The sequence below is a fragment of the Clupea harengus genome, chromosome 8 (assembly GCF_900700415.2).
Source record: "Clupea harengus chromosome 8, Ch_v2.0.2, whole genome shotgun sequence".
Lineage (NCBI taxonomy): Eukaryota > Metazoa > Chordata > Actinopteri > Clupeiformes > Clupeidae > Clupea > Clupea harengus.
The window spans coordinates 12,432,762-12,459,530 of NC_045159.1; the positions used below are offsets into that span (position 1 = coordinate 12,432,762).

The 26,769-nt window shown below is 41.7% G+C and overlaps 4 protein-coding genes across 6 annotated transcripts; 1 reads left to right on the top strand and 3 right to left on the bottom strand.

Annotated features, from left to right (window-relative positions):
* Window positions 1-4,837: 4,837 nt before the first annotated feature.
* Window positions 4,838-7,402, bottom strand: ugt5g2 (UDP glucuronosyltransferase 5 family, polypeptide G2). Its single transcript, XM_042708366.1, has one exon. It carries the CDS (start codon window positions 7,059-7,061, stop codon window positions 5,319-5,321), a length of 1,743 nt encoding a protein of 580 aa, XP_042564300.1. The 5' UTR covers window positions 7,062-7,402; the 3' UTR covers window positions 4,838-5,318.
* A 1,512-nt stretch (window positions 7,403-8,914) lies between these two features.
* LOC105902398 (cornifelin homolog B-like) lies at window positions 8,915-17,037 on the bottom strand. Of its 3 annotated transcripts, XM_012829977.3 has the most exons (5): window positions 16,771-17,037; window positions 16,434-16,542; window positions 16,043-16,197; window positions 15,796-15,902; window positions 8,915-9,501 (listed from the first exon to the last, which is right to left on the bottom strand). In XM_012829977.3, exons 2-5 carry the CDS (start codon window positions 16,534-16,536, stop codon window positions 9,468-9,470), a joined length of 399 nt encoding a protein of 132 aa, XP_012685431.2. In that variant the 5' UTR covers window positions 16,537-16,542; window positions 16,771-17,037; the 3' UTR covers window positions 8,915-9,467. The 3 variants fall into 3 exon arrangements, with proteins under 3 accessions (XP_012685431.2, XP_031427776.1, XP_031427778.1); XM_031571916.2 differs by lacking the exons at window positions 15,796-15,902; window positions 16,043-16,197; window positions 16,434-16,542; window positions 16,771-17,037 and adding exons at window positions 9,770-9,924; window positions 10,135-10,246; window positions 12,096-12,187 and having other exon boundaries at window positions 8,915-9,608; XM_031571918.2 differs by lacking the exons at window positions 15,796-15,902; window positions 16,043-16,197; window positions 16,434-16,542; window positions 16,771-17,037 and adding exons at window positions 9,770-9,924; window positions 10,135-10,246; window positions 10,397-10,460 and having other exon boundaries at window positions 8,915-9,608.
* Window positions 17,038-18,192: 1,155 nt separating this feature from the next.
* On the top strand, window positions 18,193-20,420 carry si:dkey-112a7.4. The gene is made up of 3 exons (XM_042708471.1): window positions 18,193-18,366; window positions 18,641-19,003; window positions 19,137-20,420. The coding sequence occupies exons 1-3, from the start codon at window positions 18,264-18,266 to the stop codon at window positions 19,217-19,219; spliced, it is 549 nt and encodes a 182-aa protein (XP_042564405.1). The 5' UTR covers window positions 18,193-18,263; the 3' UTR covers window positions 19,220-20,420.
* Window positions 20,421-20,553: 133 nt separating this feature from the next.
* cldn7b (claudin 7b) lies at window positions 20,554-26,227 on the bottom strand. Its single transcript, XM_012829967.3, has 4 exons — window positions 25,748-26,227; window positions 22,520-22,684; window positions 22,267-22,351; window positions 20,554-21,857 (listed from the first exon to the last, which is right to left on the bottom strand). Exons 1-4 carry the CDS (start codon window positions 25,968-25,970, stop codon window positions 21,704-21,706), a joined length of 627 nt encoding a protein of 208 aa, XP_012685421.1. The 5' UTR covers window positions 25,971-26,227; the 3' UTR covers window positions 20,554-21,703.
* Between the last annotated feature and the right edge of the window lie 542 nt (window positions 26,228-26,769).

Consider the following 26,769-nt stretch of genomic DNA (forward strand, 5'->3'; position numbering starts at 1 on the left):
ACACACGTGCACACACACGTGCACACACACACACACACACACACACACACACACACACACACACACACACACACACACACACACACGTGCGCACACACACAAAGGGTGGAGGGACCGATAGTGGAAAAGTAAAGTAAAATATTGGACTTTTTCCTCTATCATTTTTTGTCTTTAAAAGTCCAAATGACCACTCAAATTGGATGGTGCATCATTTTCTGTCAAGCCCGAGAAAGCACGGAAGACAGTTCTAATTCATCATTTTGGTGATTTAATAGCAGAGAAATATATTAAAATAATAAAAAGAAGGCTGAAATGCCCGGGATTTCCAGTGATAAATAGCACTCCCTGTCCTGATCGGATTAGCGCCGCTAACAGATATATTGCGGTCAGGATTCACGCAGGCAAGCACGATTGTTTTCCAATAAAAAGTTGCATATTAAATTCCAACACAGAAGAGGAGGGGAGAGGTCCTTTCCACTCTCTCACTCTTTCGCTTTCTCTCACTCTCTCTGTCCCTTTCTCTTCCTTCTCTCTTTCACAATCACTCCCTTTTTCTCTAAGACAAAAAAGATGGTAGAAGAAGGGGCAAACATGAAGAGAGAAACTGCGAATGTTATGCCAATGCTGCACCAAATATATTTTCTGCACAGCTAAACATTTGGCAAAAGATAATGATATTCAATATCAACAATCACCACACACACACACACACACACACTCACACACGCACACCACACACTCACACACACACACAGACACACACACACGCACACACACACACACACACACACACACACACACACACACACACACAGATTTATACACTTGTGGCCCACAAACTCCCATGGGATTTGCAAGCTCTCGTGGTCCAAAAACTCATCAGTAAATGCTTTGCTGTAATTAATTAGCTCATTTGTTTATGCAAATGTATGCAATTAAGTCATATTGTTCAGTAACATGATCATTCTCTGACTCAGGGAAGGGCTTTCCTCTCCATGAGAAAACATTATGTTTCTTTAATTAAGCTCATTTGTTGTAACCTGTGATTAACACTTTTAGTAATTAGGGGCAGAGATGTCTAGGAATGGCATGTAAGCAATAAGCAATATTTTTTTTTACTTTTTGCTGATTGGGGAATTGAAATAAAAATAGAAGTGTTTGACAGTGGGCCATTACAATGAATCAATAGTTGGCAGTTGAGGTGTTCATCTTCACAGTATTACTGAATGGAACACAAACCAAATTGTCTGAATGATTCAGACAAAACAAAAACTGCAACAAGTCTACCTGCAATTACATACTGTCAACTCACTGGTGTTTTATTTCAGTTTAGACACATTCTGTAGGTAGATATCTTTGTGCGTGCATCTGTACGGCACGTGTGCTCTGGGTCAGAGATGTTGGCCACTGAAGGGTTAAATCTCTTTCATTATTACTTCTCAAAACTAGCCTGGGGGGATGCAAGTGTAGAAGATTAGAGAGCAGAGAGAGAGCGAGAGAGAGAGAGAGAAAGAGAGAGAGAGAGAGAGAGAGAGAGAGATGAGAGAAGAAGGAAAGAGCTCACTGAAGGCTCTTATAAATCATAGCAATCATAACCCAGGGACACTTTGTGGCAAGGGAGGTGGGAGGATGATACTGTAAGGAGCGCGAGGAAGGAGAACGCTCCGCAGCAGGCCAGATGGAATGAAATGAGAAAACACAGGAAGAGATGGTGCGAGAACTTTTGGGTCCACTTTGTAGGAAGTGTCCCAGTGTAGTTTAGCAAGTGTATGTATTTAGTGTTCGCCAATCTTTTAGTTATTGTCCCTTTGAATCCTTTATAATCCCTTAGGTGATTATACTTCTCAAAAAGGATTTCCACGACCACTTTTGCTGGTCGAGCATTTTAAAGTTGTGCTATGGTATCTTCAAAGTGTACAATGTTGAGAAGGTTGTGGTTCCAGAATGATTTCATACATATATCTGCTGTAAATCAAGGTTTTATGATGATAAAACCGGCAGATGTAAAATCCGCAAATATCATCTTGTTTTGAATTTCCTTTAAAATGAAATTTTAATTATCATTAAGGAAGCACAGACCTAAATTTGGATGAAATGAACTTTTCTTGTAAATTAGATAGAGTTCACATGGGTTAAAAATTAATAAATAAAAAAATAAAAAATAATAACAGTCCCAAAACATGGAAAAAGTTCCTATTGAGATAGTGCTGCACATGTGACAGTCAAGTATGTTGTATTTCCATCTGGAACCTCTTATAGGCTGTTGTGTACGTGTTTTTGTGTAGTGGTTTTAAAATGAATGAGTTGGTGTGCTAAATTCTTAGGAGTCATGTTCAGATTGGACCATACCCTACGCCAGTCTACATTTATATTCCCTACTCTTAATTAATTACCAGTTTTAATTCAATGTGCTGCTGTATGCCCAGCAAGCCCCACTGTAAATCTTCCCCATGCCAGCATCCTAAGTGCATTTTACAAAGCCATGTGCTTGTATTTTAAATTAAGATATGAAATTATATTATTCAATGAACAAACATTTACAACAAGTATTGAGTACAGAATAGAGAAGATTACAATTGAGTCTGACCCTTTCAACTGTTATTTCATATAACTTGTATATGTTTGTAGACAACATATCATTTGTATATGTTTGTAGACAACATATAACTTGCATATGTTTGTAAACAACATATAACTTGTATATGTTTGTAGACAACATATAACTTGTATATGTTTGTAGACAACAGTAGGAAATGCTAAAATGGTGGAGAGGTTGTTGCCCATGTAAAGTAAATATTAGAACAGGGGACTTCCCTTTCATGAGTATAGCCTGGTCATTGGATAATAATAATAATAATAATAATAATAATAATTCATCTTATTTGTAACACACTCTTCATTCAGAAGAATCTCAGAGTGCCACTAGACAGGATGGACTAGAGAGCCCTGAATGAATTTAAGAGATGTAGTGAAAGAGCTGAGGGAAGGGGGTGGCAGAGTGTAATTGGATTTTAATTTTAATTTTGTCTGTGTTTAACACAACTATTAAAGCTCTATTAAGTCTAAGTGGGCTCCATTGCCAATAAGGCTTTGACCGGCAGGAATTTCAGACCATCAGTCCAACCATGTGGTAATGACCTTATTTCAAACAGTTATTAAGGACATCATTCTTTTTCTCTCTCTCTCTCTCACTCTCTTTCTATCTTCCTTTCTCTTTTTCTCTCTCGCTATCTATATACGCTCGCTCTGCCCCTCTCTATCTTTTGGTATATCTTCTCTTGGCCCCTTGTCTTTTACATATCTCTAAAGAAAAGCAAATTAAAATAGCCATCTGGAATCCTAACATCGTAATTGCTGTTCCCATTATCACTTTCCAGTGGGGAGGAGAGAGAGAGAGAGAGAGAGAGAGATGAAAGGGAATAGGGGAGTAGAAAGAGTGTGAGTGAGAGAAAATTGATAATGAGATAATGAATCATTAGGAAGAGGCATTAGTGACTCAAATCCTACTTAATGCCCCTTCAATTAGTTTAATCTTTCTCTCCATATCTCACAGCTTCCATGTTGATGATGTGTCCCCTGTCTCTCTCCTTCCCATGTACTCACAGAGAGAGACTACGGGTTTTATTTCATGAATTGGTCATTGAGGTCAGCCAACGGGACTTTTTTCTTATTTAAAAAAAAGAGGACTTTGAGGGATATTAGTGATTGCTGTCTTATGAGCCTCTCATGGCAGCTGGAATATTCCGATGAAGATGTCTTGAAATTTAACTACATCATACTGATAATGGAGGTCTATTATGTTATTATATTTATTTGTTCACTTCCAGTTTCATTTATTTTTTTCGGATGGTATAGAAATGTACGTCCCAGTAAAACGCTGACTGCAGAGCAGATCTTTCCCTGTTCCTTGAACAGCTGTGTGAGGATATGGCCTGGTGTGTTCTCTGGGATCTTTCGCCCTCTAGTGGTAGAATATCAGCATTGCATTCCCAGAAGTGTGAAAGTGGGATTCCTGTCATTTAGTCTCAGGGTGTGATCGATATTGCATACAAAACGGAACTTTTGGAATGTCTTTCGATCTAATGGTTTATTAAATGTATTTATTTCACCTCTGACTTCAAACTAAATTGTAAAGAATTGAACACCATTGCATTCAGGGACGTACACAGACCTCTGTTTTTTTCTTCTTGTAGATGCAGGGGAAATCTTTTCTACAGATGCTTCAAAGGAATGTTTCTTTCCCTGTAATTGTGTTTCATCTTCATTATCAGCATAATAAATGTAATTGTCACAATGGACAGCATAACCTTTACATGTGACTTGTTTTTGTTGATCGTATTAAACTCTCTGAATTCTTGCAATACATTTTGTTCAACAAATGAAAGGGCTGGATCGGAAAACAATGGAGAGAATGGCAGAGATTAGCTGAGTTCATAAAATGAAAGGTGTTTCTACTTGTTCATACTATTCATACAGGAATTTTATGCTAGTCTATGCTAACTGTAATCTAATCGTTCACGTAAAATTAGATGATAATCTTTGACAAAGTAATGGGTTATGATAAATTGGCATAAACACTGAGCAATTGTTATTCATTAAGTGAATGACAGATAATTCCAATGTTCCGTGTCAAATAACAACGTGAGCCTGTCTTTTTTCTCAGTGTCATTGCAGTGTTATGCAATACTGATCCAGTTCTCTTATAGTCAACTGCTCTGCACTGCATGGCTCAGCCCTTTTGTTAAGTAGGTGTTTAAGAGATTATTTGAGTTCTTGGAAATTTCCGGCTGTAATCCATCACATGTTTAGAATTGGGGAAATTATGGAAAAGGTTATCTTTGTTTAGCTTGTTGTTTTATTCCAGGCATTTGATAAAATATTTCAGGTCACCAGATGTGGTACAAAATATTTGATTTGCTGGAAAATGACATATCTCAATAACTGTCTTAGACCATATATAACCAACTGGATCTGGATGAAAGTTACAATCATGTTTTACACATGGGTGAGAAGACATTACAACTGTCTGCATAAACCTACTGTTTACTGACCATCCTTGTTTTTTAATAAATAGACTTATCGTGCATAACAAAAATACTCAGTCATTTAGCTCAGTTACCTCAGTCCTTAAACCATGCTAAACCTAAAACAGTACTTTGTACGACTAGAGCATTTTTTACAGCTTTTAAATGTATACAGCAATAATTTCTTTAATGTTTAGTGGTGTTTATGCAATAGTGATTGTTCTTACCTGCATCACTGAACTAAATTAAACCTTAAAAAGGATGAACGCATAAAGAATTTCTTTCACTCTGCAATCACTCTACTTTCTTCCTCGCTGATTTTGATTTTGCGCTCTCTTTAGAATTTGTTTGCAGAAACTTCTTAGATTTAGTTTGAAGCACTTCCTTGGAGTTTGCTTTGAATGTCACTTTGGCATTGACCTGAAACACCTCTTTGGACTGTTGTGGCTGCGCTGATCCCTTGGCTTTCCGGAGCACCGCGGCTCGAATCAGAAGGACACAGATGCACAGAAGCCCTAAAGGCACACCCAGCAGGAGGGCAAACACATCCAACGTGTAGTAGGAGTACCAAGGCAGGCTGCTGGCCTCCGAGCGTAGGTGTGGGGCTCCTTTGTTCCGGAGCACATACTCAATCCAGAAGATGGCTCTGTCCAAAGGATGGCTGGGCCGATCGCGGTGCAGACTGGAGAGCTTCTGCATGTTGATGCGGTAAGTGGGGTTGACGAGGACGTCCTTCACAGCCTCCAGGAACATCTCCGTGGTGAGTGTGGCCATGTCCAGCATCCGCGCCGCCCCTCGGGCTTGCAGACGCACCAGGTTGTCCGTCTGGTCGAAGAGGAGCGGCACACCGAGCACGGGGACGCCGTGGTAGAGGGCCTCGTAAAGGCCGTTGGTGCCTCCATGAGCGACGAATGCTCGGGTCTTGGGGTGACCCAGCAGATCGTTCTGGGGGAGCCACTTCAGCAGCAGAGTGTTGTTCCCCAGCGAACGAGGCTTTGCGCCTGCGAACCTCCAGATCACCTTCTGCGGCAGACGGGCGAAGGCAGATGCGATGACCTCTGTGATCTCCCTGGGCAGGGCACTGATCAGCGTGCCGAGGGACATGACTATGACCCCATGCTGCCCCGAGCTCTGAACAAATGCTTCCAGGTCTCCCGGTAGCGGCTTGGCAGGACGGCACTGGAAGCCTCCGATGTAGACCAGATTAGGCATGGAGGGTCGGGGGAACTCAAACACGAAATCTACCCTCATCAGCCACACGTCGGCCGTGAGCTGCATGCTGAGGAGGTCACTGCCGGGGGGGAAGTGCTTCTCAATCAGCTCTCTGTAGATGGGCACGACAAGCCAGCGTTCCTGCATGAGGTTCAGGGCGTAGTGGAACATGTTCAGGGCCCTGTGGACGAAACCCATGTGGTCGCTGAGCCCCGACCCGGGCACGGGGACATAAGACACCGGCGACGGGGCGATGGAGAAGTGCCCTTCCCCGAAGCTCATCCAGCGCATGTTGTACACCATGGGCAGGCGGAGGTAGTGTCCGAGGATGACCCCTGCGGGCATGGCAGGGTCCGTCAGCATCAGGTCAAACTTTGCCGCCTTCAGCTCCTGCAAGAGCCGCCGGTCCTCCAGGATGATGGACACAGTGGCACAGGTGGCCTTGTGGGCCACGTGCAGGATGCTCATCAGCTCGGTCACCTGCACCAGGGAGCCCATCAGCGTTCCCTGCAGCCTCCCCTCCAGGATCCTCTGAGCGGACAGCTCAAACAGGTCCATGCCGATCTCCTTGTCCTCGGGCAGACGGACGGTAATGGAGGTGTAGTGGGGCGAGTGCTCCTTGATGAACCAGCTCTCCGGCGAGCGGAACACGGTCATCTGGTGGCCGCGCGCGTGCAGTTGCTTGACGAGCACCTCCATGTTCACCCAGTGGCTGCCATCCACGGGGAACACCAGGATCTTGCTGCCGTGGCCAGGGAGGACCGCAAAAAAGAGAATCCAGAAGAGGCTGGACAGTGGGTTTGAAAACATCTGAGGCTTTGACATTTTCTCTGTTTTTTTCCTTCTCTTTTCTTTGCTTTTTTGCCTTGTTTCCCTGTTGTTGCTGTTCACCAGCCAACAAAAGCGCTTGTGTCTAAAACATAAAACATGTTCTCAAGTAGAGGAGAGAAAAAAAACTAAGTAGAAAATCTACTTATTAAATTAGACAGCCAGTGGAGAGGTCAGGAATGTCAAGGTTAGCCTTCCTTGTTCCTTGAATAATCCCTACATTTGCTAATACCTCTTGCTCTGCTGTTTTGTTGTGAAAGACTTAATTTCCTTTTTTCAATGAATGGGCTTGATTAACCAGTGTCATAATCCAGAGAATTTACCACAGTTCTAGTTTGAGGAGTGACGTACTGTGTGTGTCATATGTAGTTTTTAGTTTTTAGACTGGATGAGGTCATTGCTTGAAAATCAGACATGATACACTTTTTCACTCTCTCCAGAGTGTGGCACAAGCACACACACATGTGTGCGCCTGATTCTGAAGTATTCCATTGCTCAAATACAACATGAGCCAAGGCGCTTTAGTTTTTATGTAATATCTTACTTTAAGGCATCAGACCATGCATGTTCCTGACCTCGAGTCAACTGGCAGACTCTGTAGATGACTTGCTGAATAATTTTCATTCAAAAATGGTAAATATTATGAACGTTGCTCCAGTAAAAGTTAAGACAGTCACTGACAAACAGAAAGCACCATGGAAACCAGCTGTTAAACTTTTAGGAGTGTAGAAAGACTTAAATGACGCAAATACAAACTTCAAAAATCCACCATCAAATCCATATGCTATTCTCATGTAATGCTGAAACATGCAAAGCTAGGCAGTCTTCCTTCTCTAACATCTTCTGTAGAAATATAGACAATACTCATGTAAACTCATCACTGTAGTTAAACTAATCACTGTAGTTAAACTCATCACTGTAGTTAAACTCATCACTCATCACTGTAGTTAAACTCATCAGTCCTTGTCAAGAATATATGATTGTATTGTTTTCATAGCTGATTTATTATGTTGAATAACTGGTTGATATGGTGGTGAGTGGGGAATTGACCGTGTGCAAAGCCCCTGCCAAACTGAAATTCACCTGGTACTCAAAAACGTTCTTCAAGGTCGGCAGGTCTGAGCTATGGACAGTTGGTGTGATTTATTCAGATGTGGGTTACCTAAGCTCTGTCCATACTTAATGGTGGTAATGCTGCACAACCGGTAAACACCAAGACACAAGGCAGCATTTGCCCAAACATGACAGGGTACAAAAGGGACACTGAATATATATAACTCCATCAGTATATCTCACTGATATGAACCAGCTGCTGGGCACAAAAAATAAAGCTTTATTTCTCACCACTTCTGGTCAGAAATGTTGCATTAACTGAAGAATAATTACAGTTGGCTTTGGAACAGTAGGTGCATTAGGTGCATTTATTGAAACAATTCATAAGAACAGCATCACACAATGGATTACATGCAAAAGCCTGCAAAATGCCTTGCAAAATGCTTATGTGTCAAAAGTGAATAATTATGTCAATGAATATGTCAGTGCCACCAAAATGCAGTTTTAAGAATTGTATGTCTGATCTGAGAAATGAACTGAAGCCACTGAGAAAAACTATTTCACTCGTCCGTATGCTGGACCTCTATATGACCTGGAGCGTTACAGCATACTCTAGTGGAGTTTCAGTATAGTGCATGCATGTTATTACCAAACACTGGGTATTGTCAGCTACTAAATACTAAGTCTATCAGTTGCCTATTTCTTACATATATTGTATGTAATATTTAGCACTAGATCACTATATTTTGTTATACAAGATAAGAACAAGAACAAGAAGACATCTGTAGAGGATATCATCATGTTTCTAAAGAGCTTTTCAGCATTTTAATTATTCATGCAAAATCAATCAATGTCCCCATTTCTCTATAATATAGAAAAGAGATAGTTATAGACTACACCAATAAGTCAACTTGCATCTTACAACCTTCAAATGTCAGCAAATGGGTGTAGTAATTTGGGCTACACGGGGGAAAATAATAAATTAAGAACTGTTCATCCAGAGCAACACACATAAGACACATAAGAAATATATATTGATATTGATTTAAACAATGTTGAGATCATAAAAAATAAATTATGCAATTACTTAATGGATCCAACATTGACTGCTCAAGTAGACTGGTATCTGGATACTCTATTTTCTTTTTACTTTATTTCAGATAAAAACACACACATACATAGAGCTGTAAGCCTATAAGTGACACAGAAACAATGTCAAGGAAATATCAGGAAACATAGCTCAATGACCATGATGAAAATTATGTCAGTGTGACAACAGCAACTGTGTTGATGGTGATGGCTGGTGGGAACTCGCAGAGGTGAGACCGAAAAAGGAGATCGCAGGTGTTGCTATAGGTGTGTGTCTAGGTGTCTAGGTGTGGAACTGATAAGGGTGATGGGGATGGCTCTTCTCTTCATTTCTTTAGCCATTTGGCACCAGGAGCACCCCGTGCAACACGATGCGTACAAACAGTCATGACAGATGGTGTCCTATAAACACAACACAACATTTCATTGGGTTATTCACCAGTCACAGGAAGAAGAATGAAGACAACTGATACACAGGAGAAAACAAATAATGCCACCAGAAACGAATTACATGACTAGATGAATTCCAATCTATTCCCTTTTACAGGAGGGATTTTACTTACTGTGATGCCATAGCGATGACGCATTGAGACTCTCATGGCGAGATTGATCGGTGGGATGATGCAAAAAGCGTCCAACAAGGGGAGACACAGGCCCTGCCCATAGTCACGTGTGATAATACAGGCGAAGCAGGGACAACACCAAAATCCAAAGCAACCTGGACAGAAAAATTATCTAACTTACTAACCCCTATGGTGGAGCTGTGAGCAGGGTAAGGCTACACCTAGACTAGCTTTTTCACTCTGGTCAGCACACAGTGAAACTTGCCTACATAGTTTTATTCATATATGTTCCGCACACTTTCCATACAAGCCCGCACACACAATCGCACAAACGCACGCACACACACACACACACACACACTTACATTGGGACACATCCTCACAGCAGTCACAAATTCCTGAACCCCACTGATCAGACACTCTTGAGTCCATAACCCGAGCAGGCTGTTGAATCACTAGTTTTGATGTCATTGTAGTCTACAAAATGAAGGCATAACAAAAAGAAACAAAGATTTCATTAAAGAAAAAGCACAGGGTAAAACAATTGTAATGTTTTCAAAGTATAGCCTTGTGGAAAGGTGAATTCCCCTTTCCACCGTGAGCGGTAACCTGGACTAGTTTACTCACATTGCCCCGCAAAAGCTGGAGAAAGAGACGTTACTCTCGTTGCCCCGCAGGAGCGGGAGAGAGACATTGCACGCACGCACGCACACACACACACCTAGTCATGTCTGTCGCTAGCAGGGGCGGCGCCAGGGGGGAGCTAGGGGGTGCTCTAGCTCCCCCTGGATTAGCCATAGCACCCCTAAGAAAATAATGGTTTATTTATTATTGTTATTTAATTTCATTCTGCGTTATTTATTGTGTGATAATAGTATTTAACTCACAAAAGAAAATTATAACTATTGAAATTATAATTATTGAAATTAACAGATTGTTTTAGACACAGAGCAATCATTCTGTCATATCCTATGACCCAATTTCCACGTCGCACGCGTAAACGTTGACGTTACCGGACGGTTGAAGGAGAAAACGAGCTAGTGCATGGTAGTTTCAAGTTATCAACAATGCATCGGTTTTTGCTACCTAAATGTCCACGTTTGGAAGAACGATTAAGAAACGAGAGTGACGTAGAAGAAGAAGAGGCAGGGGTATCTGGTGTGGATTTTTAAGGAGAGGAACGTTGTGGTCAAGGAGGTCAACCCTCCACTACTACTGAGGGAGCTAACCATGGTGCTAGCAGCATCAGTGACATTAGCATGGACGCTCAGGATGGTCCGAGGAGACCAAAACTCTAGAAATATCCACCTCGCATGTTTGGAGTCCAACAAAGGAGTTTTTGTAAAAGCTGGTTGGAACTGTTTGCGTGGTTGGAGTACAGTGTAACTAAGGTATAGTTAGCTGTGTAACATTAATGAATGCGGTCTGATTTGTTGCATGCATTGATTGCCATGTCGCTGAAGACTCGTTTCGGTTGATTAGCAACGAAGAGGCCCTTTTTTGCGGAAGATTGGAACTTTTTGCCTTTTTCGGATTTTTTTGGAGCCGCCTTAAAAAAAAATCTGAGACTCTTTAGCCTAGGATAAGCAGTCTGTGTGCTACATTAGATTCAATGTGATTAAGGATGATTGTGAACTGAAATAATATATACCTTTTTAACGCATTTCTGACTCTTTGTTTTAGTTAATTCTATCTGCTATTCCAAGATTAATTTCACTCTGCCTGACATGGTAGTGGTCACCTGGCGCCCAACTTTAACCCTCACTACCACAAGTGTTTTAAAGTAAGTTACGTATTTGGGATTACATGCTGTATGCATTTTGTCAGTGACCGTCGTAGACTGTGCGCGTCCGTCGGAAGTAGCCTAGATAATGAAAATAATAATACAATCGGTTTGTTTAGCGCTTTTCATGGACCCCAAAGACGCTTCAGAGAGCAAACATGTAAACAGATGATAGACGATATGGTGGGGAGGTGTTGTAGTAGAGAACCATGTGACACATAGGCCATCACCCTCATTTCATAGCACCCTCGCTAAAACGCCGAGCTCCCCCATAGCATCTGCAGAAAAAAATGTCTGGCGCCGCCACTGGTCGCTAGCTACCCAATCCATGCAGCTGTGTACATGGTTGTCGGTGAGAGTTTGGCACGAGTTAAGACGCGAACGCCATTGTTTGTTTGCAATATATATGAACTGAAAGCATAATTCACCCTTGTCACTGTTCACCTGTTTATTATCATTACATCCATTATCATGACATATCACCTTTACTGTCTGTTTCAGCATACAACCCCGTTTAACTCACTCATACATGCAGATACTCACAGTCTCACCCAACACTCCAATTCTGCTGTTTGCTTGCGGAACCGCGCGCTGCTAGGGGGCGGTATTTCTCCACGTCCCACAGGGGAGGGAGATGGAATTGGCATGAGGGGTGTTTGATGTGACGTTTGTTATGTATGTTTGTTAATATCATGGGTGGTATGTGTAAAAGGTGTACATATGGTAAATGTATTGTTATGGGAACATTGGGGAACTTGGTGGTGGATTGATGTATTTGTTAATGTAATGTATTATGTGCATTATAGGACTAATGCAGGGAGGGTTACCCCACTGAGATGGTTAGATCTAATTGGAGCTTATTGGTCCAATCTAGCCCAATGGGCAGTATTATTTAAGCATGCCTCATTCCTTTGGAAGGGGTTGTAAAGAAGGAGTACTTACTTGATTTCGTGGGAGCTTTTCCAAAAGTGGTTTTTAGGTGTTTGTTGCAATGAAATTGCAGGAGCAAGTGAAAGTTGCGAATTTCCTTCTCTGTAATTATAATTGAGTTATTTGTTGAAAAATAAGTAATAACAAACAAACATTCATTAAAGAACACAACCATTGAGAAATGGTCATCTAAATAACAACAAAGTGCACCTGTTGGTATTACAAAAGGACCACCAGTAAGACTGAATAAAATGTTATGAACATCTCAGTCTTCACATATAACGAAAAAAAAAAACAGCCTGTGTCACTGATCTGTCTCATCGTCTGACGTCCTGCCTGCCTTTCTGCCGTTCTCATTCTATGCTTATCAATCTGTTTTGCTATCTTTGTTGATTTATTTTACCCAGGTGTTTATGTGGTTCAATTTCATATATTAATTTAAAGTCGTCCAATTTCAAGTTATCCATTCTTCAACACTAGCTGCTACCTTGTCTTCAAACAGAAAGTAATGTTAAATCTCCATGGCAACAGCTCTTGAGGGGTGGGAAATAATCGGATTTATTGCTTCCTTCATTATTCACAGCAAAATAAATAATGTTCATTACATTTCATAGATCTATTACCAGTCTATGTAAAAAGGGCCACGCACACCTTGCGGAAAATTATAAAAATTTAAGCCAGATCTATTTCTGAATTTTCAGTGCAGACATGGGCTGCGTTCAGTTTCCATGTCTGGTCAGTGTAGCCATTCTCATTGTTTACAACGGATTCGAACTCTGCTAGTGTCTGCACCGTGGCCGCAGGGCAGAATTTCCGGCCTTGGTGTAGGCACAGAAGGGAAAGAGTTGTGGGAGACGACAATGATTTGTCAAAATTGCGGGAATCGCAACATCGCGAAATCCTGGAGGGTCTGGGAAATTGGAATACTTTTGGAATACTGTTGCTTTGCTGTTTAAACTAGTAAGTTATAGTTTTCGAGTACTGTTTAATTACTGATTTATGTTTATTTGTTTTTGTATATATGTTTGGTGCTGGAGCCAAATAAATACAAATATATATATCTTGTGCACCATGGTTTGTTCCTCTTCACCACTTTCTTTAGTCGCCACATCCCAATAATTTGGGGTGACCGAGCGGTCCCTCACATTTGGTGCCGATATTTGGGCCTAATCGGCCAAGCAGGTGCCTAGGGTGCCAGGTTACTTAAGTCCCGGTGAGTACGGCCTGTATCTGTGATCTGTTTGATTTATATGTGTTTATGTTGTGTGCACTGTGTTGGGGTTGACAGTCCCCCTGTAAATAAATAAATAAATATATTTTTATATCAAAACCACTATGTCCTGCACTGTATTTCCACTACACCAGTGGTCCCCAAACGTTTTACAGTCCCGTACCCCTTCAGACAGTCAATCTCCATCTACGTACCCCCCCCCTTTTTTTTCATGTATGTAGCTGCCGCCGCCCCGCCCCCTCCCCAGTCCCCCCGCGCACATATACAGCCTATAACACTTGAAACTGTGACATTGTCAGGGATTTCAGGACTCGGATGGAAGTTTAGATCAAACTGAGTTTTATAAGCAATACAACCACGTAAATGGGGAAACGAGAAGGGAAATGAGAAACAAACAAGGAGGTCGAACTAACTCACTCAGTGGTTTAACAGGAATAACTATTTAACTCAAACAAGGCGTCAAACAATGTTTAACTAAGGACATAAATAAACTAAACAGTGTGCAGTAGTGTGTGCGTTGAATTTGAAAAGGGGGCGTGGCCGGAGCGGAGTTCAGCCAGATATAATCACCACAGGTTAATGAGACGGGTGTGCTTGAGAGGATGCACATCATTTTGCAATGTCTGGCTGAAATGGAGAAAGTCTTAATCTTAAATCATCTTCTACACACCAGTATTTAGTTTTCATGCTCGTCAGAGCTGAGAACCCACTCTCACATAAATATGTGGTGGCAAAGGGCATCAAAGTCTTGACAGCGCGTTTGGCCAGTGCAGGGTACTCTGTGCACAGTCCTATCCAGAAATCTGATAGAGGCTTCTGATTGAATTCTATTTTAATGGATCCACTTGTTGAGACTTCAATGAGGCTCTCCTGTACAGATGCATGCCGGTAAGGAAGCAGGCACAACAGATAAGGGGAAAACAAATCCAACTGTCCAACTCGTCAGTTTCGGGGAAGTACCTGTGCAGGTGTGCAGCCAGCTCACTGAGGTGCATTGTAATGTCGCGTTTGACACTGTCTGTCACACCGAGGTGATTTGCACACAAAAAATCATGCAACGACGGAAAGACCTCGTTGTTTTGTTGTTGTTAATGCGCAGTCTACCCAGAGCTTCGACTTTTTTTTATCATAGCCTCAATTTGATCTCGTACATTGAATACGGTTGCGGAGAGCCCCTGTTATCCGAGATTAAATTCAGACGAGAAAAAATATCACCAAGATAAGCTAGTCCTGTAAGAAACTCGTCATTATGCAAATGTTTCAACCACTTGTCCATGTTCGTGCAGCAATCGGAACGAGCTCCCGCTTCCCTACACAGGGCATCAGCAAGTGAAATTCTGACGAGGGAGCTAACAGTTGTATCTATGTTTTCACTAACGGTCACTAACCTACCTGTAGCTATTGGCAGAGTAATTATTTCGCTGAATATGGGTATACGTGAGTATTTTATAGCTCAGTTTGAAAATGTAATGGGCTTTTTCACTTTGAAAACGCAATTAAAATGTTCTCCCTGCGTACCCCCTGAACCACTTTGCGTACCCCAGTTTGGGAACCGATGCACTACACCACCAAGTCCAGTCGCCACATCCCTAAAAGAACATGGGGTGACCGTCCGGACTGTTCATCCAGAGCAACACACATAAGACACAAGGTATATTGATATTGATTCAAACAATGTTGAGATCATAAAAAATAAATGATGCAATTACTTAATGGATCCAACATTGACTGCTCAAGTAGACTGGTATCTGGATACTCTTTTCTTTCTACTTTATTTCAGATAAAAACACACATACATAGAGCTGTAACCCTATAGGTGACACAGAGACAATGTCAATTAAATTAATATCTGTTGAAGACAACAAATTAACACTTTAAAAGAGTTTGCTTTTGACTTATCTGGCAGAGTCCATTTAGAAAAAAAATGACAGGACAAGGAAACATAGCTCGATGACCATGATGAAAAATATGTCAGTGTGACAACAGCAACTGTGTTGATGGAGACGGCTGGTGAGAACAGGCAGAGGTGAGACCGAAAAAGGAGAGTGCAGGTGTTGCTATAGGGGTTGTCTAGGTTTGGAACTGATGAGGGTGATGGGGATGGCTCTTCTCTTCATTTCTTTAGCCATTTGGCACCAGGAGCACCCCGTGCAACACGATGCGTACACACAGTCATGACAGATGGTGTCCTATAAACACAACACAACATTTCATTAAGTTATTCACCAGTCACAGGAAGAAGAATTAAGACAAATAATGCCACCAGAAACTAATTACATGACTAGATGAATTCCAATCTATTCCTTTTTACAGGAAGGATTTTACTTACTGTGATGCCATAGCGATGACGCATGGAGACTCTCATGGCGAGATTGATCGGTGGGATGATGCAAAAAGCGTCCAACAAGGGGAGACACAGGGCCTGCCCATAGTCACGTGTGGTAATACAGGCGAAGCAGGGACAACACCAAAATCCAAAGCAACCTGGACAGAAAAATTATCTAACTTACTAACCCCTATGGTGGAGCTGTGAGCAGGGTAAGGCTACACCTAGACTAGCTTTTTCACTCTGGTCAGCACACAGTGAAACTTGCCTACATAGCTTTATTCATATATGTTCCGCACACTTTCCATACACGCCCACACACACAAACGCACACACACACACACATAGACACAAACAAACGCACGCACACACACACACACACACACACACTTACATTGGGACACATCCTCACAGCAGTCACAAATTCCTGAACCCCACTGATCAGACACTCTTGAGTCCATAACCGGAGCAGGCTGTTGAATCACGAATGATGTCATTGTAGTCTACAAAATGAAGGTATAACAAAAAGAAACAAAGATTTCAGTAAAGAAAAAACACGGTAATACAATTGTAAAGTTTTCAAAGTATAGCCTTTTGTAAAATGCCATAGTATGACATACTGTCCAGTTCCCACACATAACACCATATTTTCTGTAGTTCATAATCACCTATTCTATCAGCTGTTCTATAAATCAAGCGTATTCTTATCTGTCCTCATTGTCATGTCTTACCTGTGTAATAGTGGGCTGCCGTAGATAGATTGTGAAACTTACAGCAGAAGTCGCAAACCTAGACTGAGGTATCCAGGGCTTCTATTCAAGGCTAGATGTTATGGTATGAAACACGCACTAAATATGCCTAAGTACACTCCCTTTCCTTCAAGGAGAGCCACACAGACTTGTTAAACCTGAAAGTTAAGACAATTCGGTGCAATTACACGTTTTCGTAATGCAGGGAGTGGAGTGTCCATGACGACACAAGGATCTCTAAGTGTCCTCAGGGAAGGGTTTCATTGAAACCTGTCCTCCTGGAAAATATAAATACCTGTTTCACTAACATGACATGATACCTAGCATCACCTTAAAGCTAACTAGCACTGCACTGTAGCATAGTCAATTGTTATTGTTTTACAAACAGGAGTTTTGGGTAAGTGATATTGAACAAACCTTTCACTCTGTCTCTCACACACACACGCACTCTCTTTCTCCAGCTGCTGGTGGGCCTCAAGGGGAGGAAACGATTAAATGCATTGCATTAGGTCTACAATATCTAATACCACAATACGTATTAAATGGCATCCTCAGACATCTTATTTCATAGGTCAGAAGAAATTGAAGGAAACAAACTTAAATTAGGCCATAGCAACTACATCAAGCCACTATTCCTATCAGCACCGTATTGACAATAAATACATGCATACTTATGCATTAAGTAACCAGAAATACATGTCTATTCCATACACGCAATATGTATCGATAGCGATAACTCTGTGCATAGAATGCCAGCTAGATTAAGGTAATTATAATGTATCTCATAGTCCATGTTTGTGGGCATCATTTTAGACAGCTACAGAGAGGGCACATCTTTCCATACTTCTTGCTGCATGACCATGACATGGCTGCGTCAGGTATCAGGTGTGTGATTACTGACTAAACTTGCCCATCCCTTTTGAGCATTAACAAGGCATTACAGTAGATTAACGTAAAATATTGTCCCCTCCCTGAGACATCACTCAACTTCTCAGCTGTGTTTTTACAGCCTCACTCGGAAAATAAATCACTACTTTCTTGAAGTCATATAAAAGTCACATGAGCCACTGTTGCATTCAAGTTCTGGCTGAAGCAAAAAATTCCCTGTTGCCTTTTCCCCTACTATTCGGGTGGAAACATGTGTGTGAGTCCACTGTGTCGCACTAAGCACTAAATCGCCTAAAAAGAAAATATTAAAAAATGGGCAACTGTATATACCTGCACTAGTATTTATAACTGATCTGAAGACGGATGTATTGTTAAGTATGTGTTGTTATGTACTGTAAAGTCTTATATTAATTCACCTACTCCAAATTTCAGCAAAAGCTGTTTGCATTTTCAATCTTTGCGTTTGGGCTAATCTCCTGCACACATCCAAATGCCTGAACGTGATGGCGTCTGAGGGGGAAGGGGGTATGTTGGGGAAATCCCCTCGCTGTCACGACTGAAAACACGTCTCCTTTAAGACAACGAAAATGCGTAGCCTATACAGACCGAGGGGGCTTCGGTTGGCATCAAACAGCAACATAGTGCTGCTGATAAACCCGGGGAGAAGGCGTTCAAATTATCATAATAAAGGTCAGAACCTCTACATTGTTTCATCGATTAGAATCTTGATGCAAAATACGTTTGTGTTAAGGGTGTGAGAGAATAACTCTAGCTTCTAAAATATGAGTAGGCTCTTGCAAAACATGGATGTACATGGAAAACGTCGCACTGGCCAACTGCAACTGAAATTCAAATGCGATATAGCAACAAGCCTAAATTATGCTACAAATGCTGTCTGTTATAAGCTTGTTAACGATGTCATGTTGTATTTGAGCTAACCGTCCGTTGTTTTATTCTGCGACAGGACATCTCTTGACACTTTTCTATCATCTCAAGACCGTTCTACAATCCTGCATGCTGTACTGTTGCGGAAGTAAGGACGAGGAGAGGGAGCGCGCGGAAAAAGAAGATGTTTTACTGAAAAGGGAGGCAGAACCTTTAGTGAAGAATCCAGGCAGCTTTCATTCTGAGTCCGAGATGTACGGAACCGCAGGCATGCCCGAACTTCTGCCTCCTAGTGGGGTATTTCAGCCAAGTCCCCATGACCCGTGTCAGGTGCCACATCTGACTAGTGAGCTAAACCAGGGCACTATAGACCATAACTCATACCAGCAGAGGTTAGGCCGAAGGGCTCCAAAGCTGGGACAAATCGGACGGTCAAAGAGAGGTGAGTGCGGCAGAGCTATTCTCCATATGGCTGTTCACAAGGCTAAAATCAAGAATTGCTGCCAGTGGGTTTCGACAGCATGTTTGTGTATGCAGTTAGACTATTCTCATGGTACTTTTATGTTTGCCCTCAGTGGTCATTGAAGATGAGGACTTGGACGACATCATGAACAACAATGGAACACTACCCTTGCCAATCAGCCACTCTCCTGCCTGAACACCTTAATCAAGGAATTCAGTTCAACATTTGGCTTAACATTTAAGACGTCCGTTGTCTGGTCAGCGGGCAAAACCTGGACACTGTCTTTTGAAGTCTTAAATACGTTGTAGTACTTTAGCAGCATGCGCGTCACATGTAGTTTAGTCGCAAGGCTCTGTTGTCACCGGGAACGGTCCGATGAAATGTTAAACGTGGGTGCGAGTCTGCTGCAGTTGTCCAGGTGCGTTAGCGCGAGGTTGTCGGCAGGGGTCGCTGACATACCAAGCACGCCATTGCACAATGTTCCAGGTAGCCCGCACACAACACAGCAACACTGTGAATGGATAGACGTTTTAAAAATCGACTATATGCTTTCGCAATCGTAGCAAAGTTTCGCAAATCGAAGCCAAGTTGTGCGTACTCTCTGTAGGGATAGTCATTGTTATAAACAGCATTTTCCCTTTAAGTTGTCCGTCCATATAAGTGAAAATAACTCCAAGGAAATGCATTGGTAATGCAAAGACTTGTATCATGTTTACATCATATTTATGCAAAAATAATGCCTTATATGTTAACGGATATTTGTCACTGCCATAGACTTTCCTTTAAGGATTATTTTCAACGCATTTTCCTTAAAGTTTGTTTGCATTTTTATTATTAATAATAATTTAAGTATGGCAAGAATACATATTCTATCATCAAACGTTTTACATTGGACAAGTGCAACATTTGTATACAATATGTTGATAAGAGAAACCACTAGCACTGTGAGTTTGAATAGATCTCTCTCACACACACACACACACTTACGAAGACATGCACTCCGTGACAAGGATAGGCTATGGGGTCTGCAAACGACATGATTAAAATATCAGTATTTGGCATGGTGCTGGCTTTTCACTACAGCTTTGAAAGTACTCATTAAAGCATCCACCGTATCGCCCCATCGACTGCATTCTTATCACAGATAAACTAAAAAGCATGTTGGTTTCGTTTCCTCCAATTGTTTTATGTATGATATGACCTTTGAGGGCTGCTGCTGTATCTGAGGAACTGAACTGTTATACCATTTCTCCACCAGGGGGTAACAAAGCCAAAGCAATGACTAGAATGTGCTTCATGCAGGTTTCAATCCCTCGCATGCCTGTTGCAACCGCTGTGCTTTTGTGTACTCATATTTAGTTCCTCTGTGTCTGATTAAATCTAATCTCATTTTGAACTCTGTCTTGGCTCAGTAAACTTTAGAGGAGAATTCAACATTTCGGTGAAACTGGCCATGCAAAGAATTTCATGAAGGAAAGAAAAGTACATCAACAGCAGATTTATTTTATTAATTTTGTATTATTTACAGAAAATGTTATGACAGTCATAAAAACATTTAAGTTAAATATTAAACAGTCGCAACAAATCATAGTATTAGGCCATTTTACATGGTAGAAGAACTAACCCGTATGGGTTATTCAAGCAGAGGTTAAACTTGAAAAGTAATTAGAAAGGTAAAGCTTCAGTGAGCACCACCACTTGGACAAGGAGACATTTTTAAAAAGTGGACATCATACACATTCTGTTCATTGCAGTTTCTATCAAAAGTAGTGACCGCAGTGCAATTGAATGTGTGAAAATGCAATATGCCAGTTAGTTTATCAGCCACCTTACAAAGTTGGGCCTGCATACAAACAAGAGCCAAACTCTTTCCAACCAAGACGAGACTAAATATGCTTTGAACAGTAAAAACAGTTTTTAAAAGCCAAACTCTTTCCAACCAAGACGAGACTAAATATGCTTTGAACAGTAAAAACAGTTTTTAAAAATCCCTTCAGACCTAGCATAATCTAAGTCTATGAAAACGTTATGCAATTACAGAAGTGTATGAACGAGTTAAAAAATAAAACAAATTTAAAAAAAAGAAATTGCCACCTATGACTAGTTAAAAGAAGGCACTTCATGTGTGATAATTAACAGTGAACTATTCATTGAGAGACTGTTTAAAAAAAAAAAAAAAACAATGCCTGACAAAACTGGGACATGTAGAGAGGGCGCTGTACATTTTAAGTTTGCCATTTCAGATTCTAAAAAAGAAAACCAATGGAATGTGCTTTTTCCCCCCAATTTCCTCTGTTGATAAAACCTGATCTGCCCCTGTTTAGCTGCATGCCAACACCTGGCACATCTGGCACAAACATACCAATACAAATGAAGGAAAGACATGTCACTACTATTTACACAGACTTACAAGACATAGAACAGGGTAATGCAAGAACTTCTAGGACAAAACACAGGAACCTTCCCTGAGCTTATCTACATGAACATTGTCTCCTGTTGGTAAGGGACAGTAAAGTGACCTGAACCTAAATGCTGGATCAGGTTTCAGTTGGGCTTCTTCTAGCATGCAACTTGAATAAAAAGTAACTGGGGAGAGATTGTACTGCGTTTGAAGTCATCGCCACCCATGGACCAACTGAAAAATACTAAACATTTAAGTGTTTACACGTACATGTTCATTTACACGTATTCCTTGGTGCTGCTGGGCGGTCTGGAGATGGGGTACTTGGGTGAGGGCTTGCCCCGGGGGCAGGAAGCGGCCAGCATGGCTCCTCCCAGGACGTCAAGAAAGGCACCGGCCCAGGCGATGAAGATGGCAGAGCCAAACTCGTACCTGTGGACAGCAAGAGATTAGATGGGGTTAGAACTGGCTGTGGCAGGCTTGGTTTAAAAAAAAAAAAAAAAAAAAAAAAAAAAAAGCAGAAGTTCATCCGCGGCGCTCTCTCTCAAACACAAACCAACACCTCGAATAGATCTTTTGAGGAATCAGTTGGGCAACAATGATATTCTCTGCCCCCCCCCCCCCCCTCAAATCAACAGCATATAAAACAAAACTTTTCCAAGACACCAGAGGCCTACTAATATCTCGATTTGGACAAACACTAGCACCATGTTCCCGTTAGCAGACTGAAAGTTTAAATTGACTCAGCACGTAATAATCACAAAGGGCACATCAAGAACCGAGCATTGCAAGTAAAGAGAGCAAAGACATTAACTCAAGGGGAGGGGAAGATGGTACATACTTGGTGTTGACAGGAGTGAATGGGTTGTAGAAGTCCTGGATGATTCTGTGTGCAAACCAGGAGCAAGCAACGATGGCGCAGAGAGCTGAGGGAAACATAAGACCAGATATGTGAGTATCCTCTGTGAATTCATACAATTAAAGTCCTACTAAAACAATACAGAAAAACCTTCAAACAACAAAACGCCACTTCAAATACCAGTGTTTCGGTTTCAAACTATTCCTGAAAAGAACCACAATGGAAGCAGGCTCACCTCCAATCAACAGGATGATTCCGCCCGTCATGGCGATGCGAGACTTCTTGGTCTTGTCCTCACCGCCACAGTTTGTGCACTTCATGCCCATGGTGGCCACACCAAGCCCGGCTACTGTGACGAGGATGCCCACAATCATCAGGGCTCGAGTGGCCTGGAGAGCACCTGAAGAAACAAGACAGAAGAGGAGAAACCAGGGTGAGTTTGAATTGCCTTTAGTTTTCATTTTCACAATATCCCTAGAATGAAAATAACACTTTTCACTTTCAAGGGATATGCGACACACCGACCCTAAGTGCCATATATGTTTAGGTGACCACATTGTAAGAGATGTAGCAAGTACATATGTGTGGTTGTTGTACCGAAGATCTTTGATGAGGCAAACTCGATCTCGGGTCCATATGATGACCCAAAGAACACTCATGTGAAAGGAATTACACCTAGAAACTCACACAAACACACCACTGACATCACACAAACACATACACACCACTGACATCACACAATCACACACTCGGCTTTTCTTCCCCTCCCACTCCTCCCCTTTCAGCTCTTGTCTCCGCCCCTATCACCTGTAGTGAGGTTCACCTGAAACCAGTTTCAACCGGAAGCTTCCCTTGGGAGAGGGAGGAGGAGGGAGAGAGAGGGAGGGGGAGGGTGAGGGAGAGGGAGGGTGAGGGAGAGAGAGGGAGGGGGCTCTGTATTTGTGTGTGACTGTTTGCCTTTTTCCAAACAGCACTAAGAACTGGTCTGACCAGTTGTGACGGGAGACTACAAAAAGAGCAGCTCAAATTTCACTCATTTGAACCACTCACTTCACTCCAAGTTTAAAATGATCCTTCACATACACATTTCCAGGATGTACTGAACCAGCCATAATCAGCAGTACACCTCTTTAAAGAAAGAGGATGAAGAAATGGGAAATGGACACAACTTTCGATCACTACAAATAAACGTTCCGTTTTCTACTGCCAATGCACTAGAACACAACACTGTGTCGATAGTATGTCCGACCATGACAAAAACCTCTGCTGCTGGAAGACAATGCCGTTAGAAAATCCACACATTTCCTGTTATCAGTTTGTGTTGTACGCTGCTTCAAGCATCGGAGACAGTTACAACAGAAGGATGACATCTATCCCCTCAATAAACTTACAATGGTTTACTCGGATGCAGTGCTTAATATTAAGACACCTTTATCAGCATTGGCTTGTGTGTACCTGTTTACACATGCGATAAAACTGTGTGTCTGATAGTGTTTCATTGTTTTTATTATGTCCTTATCTAATGCTTTGATAAACAAATCAAACACCTCACACTGCTTTATGGCCACTATACAACCACTTGGAGGTGATCCAAAAAAAAAAAAAAAAAGTTCTGTCAGCAAGCCACTGCAATAGCAGACGACTGGCACAGGTGTAAAATCTGCACTCATACTTACCCGAGAATGAGAGGAATGAGTTTGAGTTACTCAGCGTTAAAGGAGTGCAGGGACAAGAGACAAAAGGACAAGGCACAGGGGACATTCTTCAGATAAGCAATGGCCCTGAGGTTATACACCAGAAGGAGGTGTGTGTGTGTGTGTGTGTGTGTGTGTATACACACATGTTTGTGTACGTGTATGTGGGTGTTGTGTGTGTGTGTGTGTGTACACATGTTTGTGTATGTGCTGCTCTCAGACACTCACTAATGATATATGCAAATACCTTCAGATGTTTGACCAGTTTAAGAATCTAAATCCAAAGTTCCCAGACAAGAAAGTGAAGTCATACACCAATTCAATTTAAATATGTTCTTTCATTAGAAGATGATGAGATGGTAAGCCAAATGAAGAAATTAATATCAGCTTGAAACAATCAACCGCAAAGGTATGTAACTGCCATGTGACGATACCGATTCTTTGTTCACTGTCTCTGCCAATAGCAACTCTGGCAATAAAATTAATATTTAAAACCTCACGCTAATTGCAGACTGTGTGCAAAATAACACGCAGGCAACACCTGCAAACGGACTCCAAGTCGCAAGCTTGTTGGCAAAACAAGCGGGAGACAAAGTGCATCTTCACCCCCAGCCAGCATCTAGCACCCCCTCGATACTGGAACGGTGGATGGGTTTTTCCGCAGGCTATGGAGAGAGGAGGTAGGGGCTGGGCTTGGGACAAGGGTATCCGGCTAATCATTATCCTTAGTAACAGCGTAACCCAGGCGTGTCAACACCTCTGTGCACTGAGAACTGCTTTGGTACGTGACTGTCACAAAGACCAAGACGATTGGGCTTGGTCTAATCCATTAACACATCTGTGCTACTACGGCCACAATCTTACTACCATCGCACAAAAGCGCGACTGTTAATGACAAAAAAAACAATTTGATCGTTGAGACTCGAGAGTTAATAACTGGCGCGAGGCCAGCTTAGTACTGTAATTAGATTGCAGATGTATACAGCAAAAGAATACAATACTGTTCTCAATCGAACCACAGGTGGCACCGGAAAGAGAAATATAATTTATCATGGTAAAAGGGCAGCTGCCTATATGTGAAGGCCTGAAGTTGAGGAGGGCCCAAGAGCCGTAGGATCCTGTGTTTATAAGACATTTCTATTGTCCAATAATACGCATTTGCACAAAAGCAGGTGACACACCCAGTATTTCATTGGATAACCCTTGAATGAATGTTGACACAACAACTTACAACTAACTCTACCAGACAGAATGCAGGTACAACTTCGAATAAATGTAAGCTTTTGTAATTTTCCTTCATTAAATGTGCTCGAATCTGTGGCTACAGTGTTACTTCCCTCTGTGCCTGCATTAACCTAGAGGTCCACGTTAAGACTAGTCACCCTTTACAGAAAGGTCGTGTTGGTGTGAATCCATTATGCGGATACATTGCAACATTTTTGGATTAACCTTATCGGAATGGCTGTAAACCAACATAGGAAAATATATATGATTAATATAAGGGTGTGACATACAATTAACCGATTTCCTCAGCAACTGACAACACCTGCGTCATCCCCATCGGGGACGCGCTCAACGGCGTTTCAAACAGGTTTCAAACAAGGCCAGGAAGAAACAAGTTGCGGACATTTTAAAGTATTGCGGTGATGACTAATCATGTTTTAAAGACATTATTGTTACCCACCACAGGCTCAGCACAACGATTTCAAAAGAATTAAGGCTGCGCTTGACATTGCCAATCTAAATTCATTGTTACACAAGGCACTTACTGTTGAGTTGCAGGATGGAGTCGTAGACTTTGCATTGTATCTGACCCGTGCTTTGAAACGCACAAGACATCCAGAGACCCTCATACATGGCGATGGCTGTGATGATATTATCTCCAACGTAGGCAGACATCTTCCATTGTGGCAAAATAGTACCAATAATTAAGCCTATGAGTCCGATTAGCGACAGGGCAAATCCCAACAGCTGAAGTCCTTTATTTGCCATGTTTGTTAAGTTACTTCAGATAAAAACAAATCTGAAAATAAATGGTCGGAAAGATACAAAAACAGTCCAAAATATTGCTTTTGTTCCCACTAGCAAATTAGTTCTTGAGGTTAAAAAGTCCTTTAGGTCTATTGATTTCTTTGACTCCTCTGGGTATGCACTGTGGAAATAAAATGCAATTTGTATAAACTAATTCTCCTTTTCAATTTGGGAAGAGTTGAACTGAAGGCACCTGTTCGCTTGAGCCGCGCCTTGAATATAAAATGAGAACCACCCCGGCACGAGCGTTTTTAAGGTGGCAAACTTCCTTTGGGGGAGGGGACGCGCGCACAGTTTCGCCTGTTTCGCTCGCGCTGTCTCATCGCTGTGTGAGAATGGAGGTTTCATGATGTCAGCAGAAGGTCACGTGAGAGCAGGTGGCAACATATTTGAGGTATACTTTATTTCGGTCATTGAAGTTTATCCGAACTACCTTTTCAGTATTTCAGTATTTAATATAATCTAAAAAATAGAATCCAGAAACAACAGAAAATCCAACCATGTCTTTGTCATGGTCATGAATCTTGATAAAAGAAAATGTAATCTATATAGTCATGTTCCGTGCCAGCTGAAATAATAACGTGGTGCTTCTACTAGACAAGCAGGTTATCTCAATAAACCCAAAGAGGAATTTTAAGAAAGACTGTTTTGCAATATCCATGGAGAGAGTTGGCTTTCTTCATATTAGACTCATTCCAGGAAATTCAGTGAGGAGGCTGTAATACATCTGATCTCCAAGAGACTGTTTTTCTGTACACAC

Bases quoted from the DNA above. Each gene is read 5' to 3' on its own strand.
- ugt5g2 (XM_042708366.1), bottom strand. From the start codon at position 7,061: ATGTCAAAGCCTCAGATGTTTTCAAACCCACTGTCCAGCCTCTTCTGG.
- LOC105902398 (XM_031571916.2), bottom strand. From the start codon at position 10,240: ATGACATCAAAACTAGTGATTCAACAGCCTGCTCGGGTTATGGACTCA. The intron at 9,925-10,134 runs GTAAGTGTGTGT...TTTTCTGTCCAG, and splicing joins CTGTGAGGATGTGTCCCAAT to GTTGCTTTGGATTTTGGTGT. The intron at 9,609-9,769 runs GTAAGTAAAATC...TTGTGTTTATAG, and splicing joins GTCATCGCTATGGCATCACA to GACACCATCTGTCATGACTG.
- si:dkey-112a7.4 (XM_042708471.1), top strand. From the start codon at position 18,264: ATGCGTAGCCTATACAGACCGAGGGGGCTTCGGTTGGCATCAAACAGC. The intron at 18,367-18,640 runs GTCAGAACCTCT...ATTCTGCGACAG, and splicing joins TTCAAATTATCATAATAAAG to GACATCTCTTGACACTTTTC. The intron at 19,004-19,136 runs GTGAGTGCGGCA...GTTTGCCCTCAG, and splicing joins AATCGGACGGTCAAAGAGAG to TGGTCATTGAAGATGAGGAC.
- cldn7b (XM_012829967.3), bottom strand. From the start codon at position 25,970: ATGGCAAATAAAGGACTTCAGCTGTTGGGATTTGCCCTGTCGCTAATC. The intron at 22,685-25,747 runs GTAAGTGCCTTG...TTGTTTCTTCAG, and splicing joins CTCCATCCTGCAACTCAACA to GTGCTCTCCAGGCCACTCGA. The intron at 21,858-22,266 runs GTATGTACCATC...TGCTGTCCACAG, and splicing joins TTCACTCCTGTCAACACCAA to GTACGAGTTTGGCTCTGCCA.